We start from the raw sequence: 10,639 nt of genomic DNA on the forward strand, positions 1-10,639 counted from the left end.
TATTATAAAAATAATTACTGACCTTTTATTTTTTAATTATTAATAATTTAAATAAAATAATACCCTATAATTTATTTTATTATTTATTTTAAGTAATTACTAACTAGTTGTTAGTAATACACAAGTGTATATTATCAATATAATTTTATCACGGGTATTTTAATCTTATCGTCATTGCAATTTTGTACCGTCTTACTTTTTTTAATTGTTATTATGTTATTAGAATTATTAAATAATATTAAAAAAATTCTTTAAAAATAGAAATAGCGATGGCACCTTGAATAATTAATTTAATAGAATTAAATTTAAACAAATAAGATGATTCAATCAATTATATAAATAATAGTATATTTATAAATATTAATATTGAAAATAGTCTCACTAATGTAAATAATCAATACAATAATTATATGAAAAAAAATAACTACATAATTGCATAATTTTCAAGATCCTATATAGTTGAATCTAACGGACAAATAAAAAAATATCTATACGATAATGTCTTAATATTTTAGCATACTATAAATCATATTATAAATTTATATATTATATTATAATTTTAAGTCAACTCCTTAAATACATTATAACATAAATCATCTAAAAAGATACACCAAATTAACGAATATCACATGGATCACAATATACAATCTAAATTGTCACGATATTTCAAATAAAAAGAGTATCAATATAGAGAAATCAATGAATATATATAACTAAAATAAAAAGCAACAAAGAGATACACAAAAATAAAATAAAATAAAATAAAGAGAATTAATAAAAACATTAACATATAAAAAACATACACGAACAATGTATATATTAATTGTAAATCATAAAAAAAGACAATATATATGAATTGAAGTACACATGACAAAATAGAATATTACAAAATAAAATTATAGTAAGATTATTTAAAAAAACATAAAAATGACACATTTATTTTGTTAATCAGAAGTTAAAATTTATAAAAAAAGTGTGCGACTAATAATAAGCAACTAAAATAAATAAAAATTTTTAAAAATATAAAAAAATTGAAATGTATAAATAAAGATAAAAGAAGCAAAAATTCAATAAATTATAAAAATTGTACCCAAATATGAGAGAGAGGGGGGAGAGAGGGAAGGAGGGAGAGAGAGAAAAGAAAGCGAATGAGTAAAAAATATTTGATCTGGTATAAATAGATGGTATTGAAAAAAATAAACTAATTAAATTAATTTATATATTTCGTTATCGTATTTATTATTTATTAAATAATTCGATATTTACTCCAACCAAATCAAATAATTAATATAATTAACTAAATTAATTAATTGATATAATTAATTATAATTAATTCATATATATTATAATAAATGGTGCGATTTGAATGTCTAATCAAATTAATTAATTATAATTGATTTGCTTTAACGAATTAAATGAAATAAATCAGGAAACACTTTAAGAGCATGCCGCATCAGTTTTGTTATTAAGTGCAAAAATCTGATTATTAAAATTATTCTAATAACGAAAAGCTTAAAATAAGAAAATTTAAATATATTACCAATCGTTGAAATTGCATATCCGAGTTTGTCACAAATTTAGCAAAATTGAACTTAAACTGAGGGAATTCAATCTCATTATGTGCTCCACTTCAAAAATCTTCGGGCAGACGTAAAAAGTATGGGGGGATGGAACTTGAACTTGTCCTATAAAGTTCTGTGGAAACAATTCCTCAATCAAAAATCGAGTTCCTCCCAAAAAAGCTAACTTTAACCACATTCCATTAGGTTGGTCATAATAGGTGAGTAGATCCAACCATCCTTCGGTAAAGTAGAGATTTTTACCTCTTCTTTGAACGCTTACATCCATGTAGTTGAAACCCGAATCAGTGAAGACAACTCGATGAGGTATTTCATAGATGTGATGCATTGTAAACGATTGTGGCAAAAGACAATCGAACTGGAACATTAGACGATAAGAATAACTTAGAGTAACAATAATTAATAAATTATCAAAAGAATAATATAATAGAATGAATATATGAAAAATATTATAACAAATTATAAATTGTACCTTAAAAGGATCAACTTCAATAAAAAACGAAGAATATAAAATTATGAGTTGACTCTCAAATTTAGATTCATGTACCACAGAAATACACTATATATAGACTTTAGTAAAACAAAAATAAATATGTAAATTATTTATTATTAAGGTAATTTTTTATTGAATACAGCAATTATGCATCATATATTAATTTTGTTAAAATTATATAATTTTATCATATCATAATTAGAATCATTATCTTCTATCATGATCAGAAAAATCTCGGATAATAAATAAGAACATTATACCTAATATACACAGATTGAAATGAAAAGGAGGTAGAGATATATTATCATAGACGGGTTTAATAACTTAAAATATTTGAAATAAGTATTATAAGAAAATAGAATTATAACGGATTAAAATAATAAAAAAAATAACTTGTACAATTATTATATGCTAATGTTAAAAATAATTTTACATAATCTTATTATAATTTTTACGATTATCCGTGATAAATTATTATAATTTTAAGTTGTTATTTTACCCAAGTGATAATTTTAATTTTATCAATTATAATTTATTATTATTATTGTTATTGAATAATGAATAAGAATTAAAATTATATCCATATTTTAATAATTAATATAATTAAAATAACTAAAAATATTTAAAATCAATTTGCGTTATTAATATTATAAAATTTGATCATTTTATGATTATAATTAAATATTCTTATTATGATTACCACGATCAGTCATTTTGGAGGAAAAACGGATTCACGAGAGATCGACACGTCATCTTTATTAGTCGGGAAAAAACCCAGTTTTAGTATATTAAGTAGAGTTTATTTATACATACTTTTTTAAGTAATAGAGATAAAATTTTACTCATCAGGGAAATGGCAACCAAAGTTTACTGCAAAGAATTAATTATACATTAAACCTTAACAAAAACTTAAACTAACGTTCAATTCTGGGAAGATCTAAATTAAAGATAACATAAGTGATAAACACAATGAATCAAGTACTTATTACGTCTTAATCCAAAACCTTAAGAAATTAGTTATATATGCTGATCTTCTCAAATATATACTATTTTTTTAGTCAGACTTAATTAATCTGAGACTTCCAACTCAATTTGAAATTCTAACAATAATAACGTGTATAAATTTATACATATGAAATTAACTTATTCATCGATTTCCTTGGAAAAAGGATTCATTGTTATGAAATTATGTTTTCTTGCCATATCTATCTGCTTTAGTTTTAATGTATAGCAACCGTAGGTAAGGATGAAGAATGCTAAGGAATCAAATTTTTTTTTTAATAAAATCAATCAACTTTTTTAAAATTATTTTATTTATTTTAAATTTTAAATCCTAAATTACAAAACCTAAATCTTAAAACTGACTAATGTTGTCTAATTAAAAGTTATTTTCTTGTACTTTCTTGCATACATATCATGTATGATCACTATAACAAATAAACTTTTAAGTGTCACAAAAAATTGCAATGTTGCCACTAAAATTTTTAGTGACGACTGTAGGTGGTGTCATATTTGATATTTCCATTTCTTCTACTTTCATGAAAAAAAAAAAAAAGAAAGAAAAACTAAGCCTAAGTTTAAGCTTTAACGATACGTAAACAGAACTCATGATCAGCGATGAACATGGAAGCTAACACTGAGACATAATCATTTTTGTTTTCTTAACTCAGAATTTAGACATAATCATTAGTGAAGAATGCTATCATTGACATGGATCTCAGGATCTGTAGCTGAAAAGCAAACGATCCACAAATTAAATCCTTTCATAGACCATTTCCAGCTCCTAATCAAGGTCTACTGGTTGTAGCCTCATTTTTTTTTTATTTATTTAATAATAATAAGAAGGAGGAGGAGGAGGCGGCGGCTAGTGTCGTACCTCTAGAAACCTTTAATTGTATTGTTGCCAAATATACAAACAAAATGAGAGATGTTGTTGACCTCAAAAAATAAATAAATAAATAAATAAAAAGTCAAAAACAATACAAGATGGTGCTTAAATAATACTACATCTATTTTTGGGTAAAATATATTTTTTGTTCCTGAAATTTTAAAAATATTTCTAAGTTTTATTTTGTTTCAATTTTGTCCTAAAAGTTTTCGATTTGCATCAAATATACCTTCGACAACTAAATCTTCAAAAAATTTAAGACCAATCTAACAATAATGTATAAAAATTATACTTGATTTGTTTGTATTGAGGGTTGTTCTTATGAAATTGTTTTTGAATTGGCATTAAATTTTTTGAAAAATTAACCGTCAAAGTTATATTTGATGCAAATAAAAAACTTTTGGGACAAAATTGAAACAAAATAAAACTTAAGGATATTTTTAAAACTTTTGTCAAATTTTAGGGACAAAAAGTATACTTTACCCTTTATTTTTTTATTATATAAATATAACACTAATCATCTTTATATTTCCTGCAATATGATACTAATAACTTGTAAACAGGAAGTTGAGAAAAATCAATGGATACAAGAGTATAGAATAATACTGGATAATCTCAAAAGAGGTTAATCATGGAACCCAACATGGATTCATGGTTGTAAGTTGTAACTTGTGATATGACAAAATTGACAACCGCCCACCCAAAATAAAGAAAACAAGAAGAGAATGCATAGCAACATTGTATTTAAAAGGCAGCCGTATTCCCCAACCCCCAATCCCCAACGAGAAAATAATTATTCGTGAATTGATTGAATTAGTACACTTTATTTCATTTGACATTTAAGTTTTTCACAGCTAGTGATTCAAGCTGGACAATAGGGCTCACGAGGTAGCAACTGATTATAAGTTCAACATTGTGTGCCATAAATTCATCAAGACAAATAGCTAGAAATTCGTGCAGCATCCTTGCTTATCTGCAATCTCAGGAGCAAGCATGCAATAATACAAAGATCATGCTACGAGACAAGTAATATTAAATGTTGTCAGGTCAGTAATGTCAATGTACTGAGTGGCCATTTTAAACGAGATAAAAACATTACTATAGAGTATGTAAGATTAGAAAAACGTTTAAGACGATAAATTAGAAAGATATGTCATTACTCATCTTAAATGAAACAATCATTTTATGCCGATACAATGGAAGTGATCAAATCAGGGTGGAGAATACAAACTAGGAAACATTTTCAATTTAGATAAACAAGCTGACTGCACTTAACAGTTTTGATTCAACATTGTCAAACCAGAACAGAAGGCAGGAGTGGAAAAATCTAGTGGAATCATTCATACAGGTCACCCATTTGCTCTCCAAGGCACCATGTTTTACAAAGTAATAATAGAGGACATTCATGTATTTTTGGTGCACTAATTCTAATTCCTTCGGCAATTCTCACAATACCAAGTGAAAAAGGGACCTCCATCAAACAAGGAACCAAATAATCATATCACAAAAAGGCCAAGTCCAGAATGTAGGAGGAATATTACACAAATGGGAAAGACACACACCAATACTTACGACAACTACTACTCAAGATAACTGCTCATTTCCTATGTTTAAAGAACCGTCTTTCATCAATTTCAAGCTCAAGCTGTTGAATCTACCGCGTGAGTAATGCCTAGATGCTTTCCGCCAATCTGTTCCAGTTTTCATCATAGCCACAAACTCATCATAGCTGATACGTCCATCCTGTAATTGTTCAAGAAATATTTTAGGGTAAGATTCCTAAACAGGGTCATGTTTATGTGTAGCGGAAAATTTGTCAAATATTTAACCTTGTCCGTGTCTACTTCTTGGAAAATATCATTTGCTACATCTGTACAATCGTCTGCTCCATCTTCCATTAAGGCATTTCGTAGCTCTTCAGGTTCAATATATCCATTCCCATCCTTGTCAAAATATGAGAAGGCCTTGCGAAGATGCTCATCGTTAGCCATCCTTTTTAAATGAAGAGAAACAGCAACAAATTCTCCGTAGTCAAGTGTTCCCTTCCCGTTATTATCTACCTGTTTTCAACATACAACGGGTTAAACACAAAAAGAAGGATTTTAAGCTGGAATATTATACCTTTAGTATCATTCAAACATTGGTTTAGGTTGGGATGAAAACAAGGCATATCAGATGAAAAGAAACATACTCCGGATTTAAAAAAACGAAACTGAAGTCCAGGACATAATCATAACATGAAAGTAGAAAACTTATCAGAATTACTGTGCTTCAGGCATTTTGATATGCATAGGTGTGAATTTGTAGGTGAATATGAGGCATTATAAGATGTTGCAAGCGGAAACTTTAGACATAATAAATTAGAAGGACAAGAGAAAGGTGATCATACAGCCTCAATAAACATCTGAACTTCAGACTCAGCAAGTTGGGATCCAGAATTTTGAAATCCAGCTTTCAATTCTTCAATGGAAACGATACCATCATTATCACTATCCATTTTCTTGAACATATCTTTAATGTCTTCAACTTCTTCATTAGATAAGAAATCAGCAATGACCTGTTTCCAGACTCCAGAGGTACAAGCTAAGTTATAACATACAACAAAATGGCAACAAAAAATACCATCAGGTACAGTGAACTCACCCTAAGGGCTTTTCTTTTGAATCTGTTCATCATCGAAAATTGCTTAAGCCTTGACTTGACAACATCTCCAAGAGGAACATTAGGAGCCTTTTTAGCATTTTGTAGCCAAGGATGCTCTGCAGGTTGAGATCATAAAAACGTTAATGGAAACTGTCAATACATTCTGGTGACCCATTAACATAGTCATCATAATAAAACCGATAATTTACACCAAAAAGATAAAATCTCCTCCAAGCATCTCTGTTTCTCCATTCAAATTATTGTTCAAGAAATCAAAGTCACATAGGAAAAGGATCTTCTGGGATTTGAAATGTAAATAGAGAAAAACAACATTAGTCCAACCCATCTACCTAAGTTTAGGAGATAGATGAAAACACTATTCATTCACCAAACACTCTTAAGTCTTAACATCCGTATAAAACTACAGTTGTTACTAATTAATTGTGTATTTAAATTATTTTTTAATTAACAAAACAAAGAGAATGTGTGTTTAGTTGTTAAGAAAATACTGGTGTCAACGTGTTTATTATAAAGGGTGTAGACGTAGTGGGATGGGATAGATTAATCATTAAAATACACAAATGAGATAGTTTTAAACATATTATCATTTGGTGAGCATACAGAGAAAACAGCAATGGATCATTTCAATGAGGAAACTTTCCGCATCCATTTTAGTTTTGAAACATCTTACATCAAGGTTTCTTAAAAAATGAAAACAACAAACATACCGAGCACTTGTTTGGCAGTTAACCGAAGCTTAGGGTCTGGTTCTAACATTTGCCTAACAAGACTTTTAGCACTTTCAGAAATACTGGGCCAAGGTTCCCGTTTGAAATCTATAAGCCCTCGAAGAATGGCCTGTGCAACCCCTTGTTCAGATTCTGCATTAGAATTAGCCTCAGGTAAGATAACATAAATTCCATCTAAGCTGGTGGAAAAATAAAGAACACAAGTCCGGAAGTGCAGAGGGTTGCAATACACATGAAGTCATGAACCAAAACAAGACAAAATATCAGATGAAAATCTTGCCAAAAGCTCTACAATATTTCTACTTGCTCAGACCAAAAGTAAGAGAACAAACAAATAGAAGAGGGAACATGCGAACAACCATAGATACTAATGCACGAACAGTGAAGAGCTCGCATAAATAGAAACATAATAATCTTGAGACATAGTAATGTAATTACCAGCCCAAAATGGGGGAACACCACACAATAAGATATAGAGAATCACTCCCGCACTCCATATATCTATCTCTGGCCCATAGTTCCGCTTGAGCACCTCTGGAGCCATATAATAAGGACTTCCAACAATTTCTGAGAACCTCTCACCTGGAAATTTGTGTATTACCCACGAGACAACATTATGAACACATGTCAGACTATAAGTAACAGACAAATATTGAAAATGATATGCATTGAGATAAAAAGTGCCATCAGATCAGATGTCAAAGCATCAACAATGATGTTAAAGATTAGCATTGTGTGAGCAGAAAGTCTTGTTTCTCTCACAAACCAAAATATTTTCAACATTTCATTGTTAAATTTTTAAGACAGGAAGCCAAATAAAGACAGGGTAGCAATATGTAATTGTTATTAGATCATAACAAACACCTACATAGTAACCAAAACATATATGATCCCCTAGTTCATTTCTAAATATGATAGCAGCATTAACACCTAAACAAAGCTGGTAAAGAAACAATAGTAAATGTAGAATATGAAAGAAATACGCCATATCATTTTGTTTTATGTAAATATTATCATTGTTGATTTACTTTTGCATAGAAACTCCTTGTACTGCTTCAACAAAGACCACATTACGCCACATGTAGCATGGGGGTATGGGAGAAGGGAAAATAAAAGGATTAATACATTTGGACAGAATTGCAATCCAGAGTGCAGACAATCTCCTTTCTTTACTTTCCCTCCAAGTCCATCAACAATCGTCATAGTTAATCCTTAATACAGTAAGAAATCTACTGCCAGGGTTAGATGATCTCATTTTCAGCACAGCACCAGGCAGACTCCAGCTCGAAAATTTCATTTCACATCGGAAGTTTAGACCCCTATTATCATGGTCTGTTGACTCGAGGCAACCAATCTCATTAACACAAATGGCACTCATAAATCAAGACTAAATAACAGCAAGGGGATTCTCAGCTCATCAGTACAACAAAGACTATCCTCTTTTTTATTTATTATTTTATGTGGAAGATGTAAATCTAAACTGTAGGGATCTTAAACGCGCTAAGTATGCTTCCCTAGACAGACTTCATAAGCACCCCGATGAGTAGCAACAGGACATTGACAGTGTCACTTGAAATGTAATTCCACTCAATACAAGTGCTAAAAAACTCAACTCGCTCCATCTCACCATCAATGAAGTTGAGCTTCGACTTCAACAGAATACAGAACTACCAAGAATCAATGACTTCCCCCTTTTTTTCTACTCCCATAGTCCGATCCCAAACTAAATCCACACAATGCACACTGCAATTCAATTCAACCACATACTATTACAGAACATACTAAACAGAAGTGGCAAATAGAATCAGTTTACAAGTGGGGAGTTTGTTCAAATGTATCTGGACACTTTGCATTAGTGATAAATATCAAGGCTCACTTGTGAAACCTCAGATATCCCAAAAAAAAAGGAGCTTTTAGAATCCGTTAAATTTCAATCTTTCTCTCAGTTAGCACTCCAGTAGGCCAAATCCCAAAACCCTTCACATTTCTCATCGCAAACTCACCTACACTCAATTATTCACTTATTCATATACTAAAATTAGACTTCACATTTCAAAATTTTCGCCTACATTCCTAAGCATCGGATTGCAAGACTTTCAATTGTTTTCATCCCTCCATACCTGGCTTGAAGAATATGGACAACCCAAAATCGATAGCCTTGAGAGGCGAGTTCTCCTTCTTATTAGCAAACAAGAAATTCTCTGGCTTGAGGTCCCTGTGGATCACCCCGTGCTTGTGGCAAAGCTGCACTACCTCCACGATGGTCCGTGCAACCGCTGCGGCCGCCCTCTCCGTATAATGACCCCTGGCAACGATTCGGTCAAAGAGCTCACCGCCCTCACAGAGTTCCATGACGAGATGGACTGCATTGTCATCCTCGCAGGCCTCCCGGAGCGACACGATGGACGGGCTTCGCGGCAGGTGGCGCATGATCGCCACCTCGCGGCGGACGTCCTCAACGTCCACGGCAGTGCGGAGCTTCCGCTTCGAGATGCTCTTGCACGCGAGCAACTCCCGCGTCTCGCGGTCGATGCAGAGGTACGTCACACCGAACTCGCCACGGCCGAGCTCGCGGTCTACTAGGTACCGGTCCTCGATGTTCTCTTTGGGAACGCCGGTGAGGACGGTGATCGGAGGAGGCTTCTTCTTCCCACCGGTGCCTCCGGCGGCGGAGGAGTCTCCAGCAGCAGCACGCTTAGCGTGGTGGTCGGAGAAGCTGGATTTGACGTCCTCGCGGGCGACGGCGGCCGGAGATCTGCAGCAGTTTCCCATTTGCGGCGATGGTGGTGGCGGATCGGGATGGAAAGTGTGGAAGGGGGTTTTAGGGGTGTGTGAAAGCAGTGGTAGGGTGTACGGTAACGGCTGGGGATGCGGATTTTTAGGAGCGAGGTAGCTCGTGTCTAATTTAAATTATTACTTTTTGTATTTGTAGGTTTCAAAAGAATCTATCCTCTCTTTTTTTTGTCTTAAAAAATTAATCTATTCTTTCTTTTGTGCGCTGATTAATTGCTTTTCTATTTAAAATGAAATAATTATTGCAATATAAATTTAATTTAATTTTAAATTTTTAATGTATGGGATTTTACCAAATGTATCAGAGTTGTACCGAATAATGCAATTACTTATATACTTTCAGTAAAGACATTTAAGTCTAGAGCGGAGTAAATCTCTACAGATTCTTTAGATTTATGCAATTATTTAAAATAGTTTTTGAGATTTAAATTTTTTATAATGGTTTCTTAAATAGGATGTTGGGTATTATAATAATTTTTGCGTTATTTTTAGC

General features: G+C 31.6%; 1 protein-coding gene across 1 annotated transcript; it reads right to left on the reverse strand.

The window, feature by feature from the left end:
- Nucleotides 1-5,182: 5,182 nt before the first annotated feature.
- LOC107484923 (calcium-dependent protein kinase 13) lies at nucleotides 5,183-10,177 on the reverse strand. Its single transcript, XM_016105476.3, has 7 exons — nucleotides 9,474-10,177; nucleotides 7,792-7,935; nucleotides 7,333-7,485; nucleotides 6,605-6,720; nucleotides 6,351-6,518; nucleotides 5,791-6,021; nucleotides 5,183-5,704 (listed from the first exon to the last, which is right to left on the reverse strand). Exons 1-7 carry the CDS (start codon nucleotides 10,123-10,125, stop codon nucleotides 5,546-5,548), a joined length of 1,623 nt encoding a protein of 540 aa, XP_015960962.1. The 5' UTR covers nucleotides 10,126-10,177; the 3' UTR covers nucleotides 5,183-5,545.
- Between the last annotated feature and the right edge of the window lie 462 nt (nucleotides 10,178-10,639).

The sequence above is a fragment of the Arachis duranensis genome, chromosome 4 (assembly GCF_000817695.3).
Source record: "Arachis duranensis cultivar V14167 chromosome 4, aradu.V14167.gnm2.J7QH, whole genome shotgun sequence".
Lineage (NCBI taxonomy): Eukaryota > Viridiplantae > Streptophyta > Magnoliopsida > Fabales > Fabaceae > Arachis > Arachis duranensis.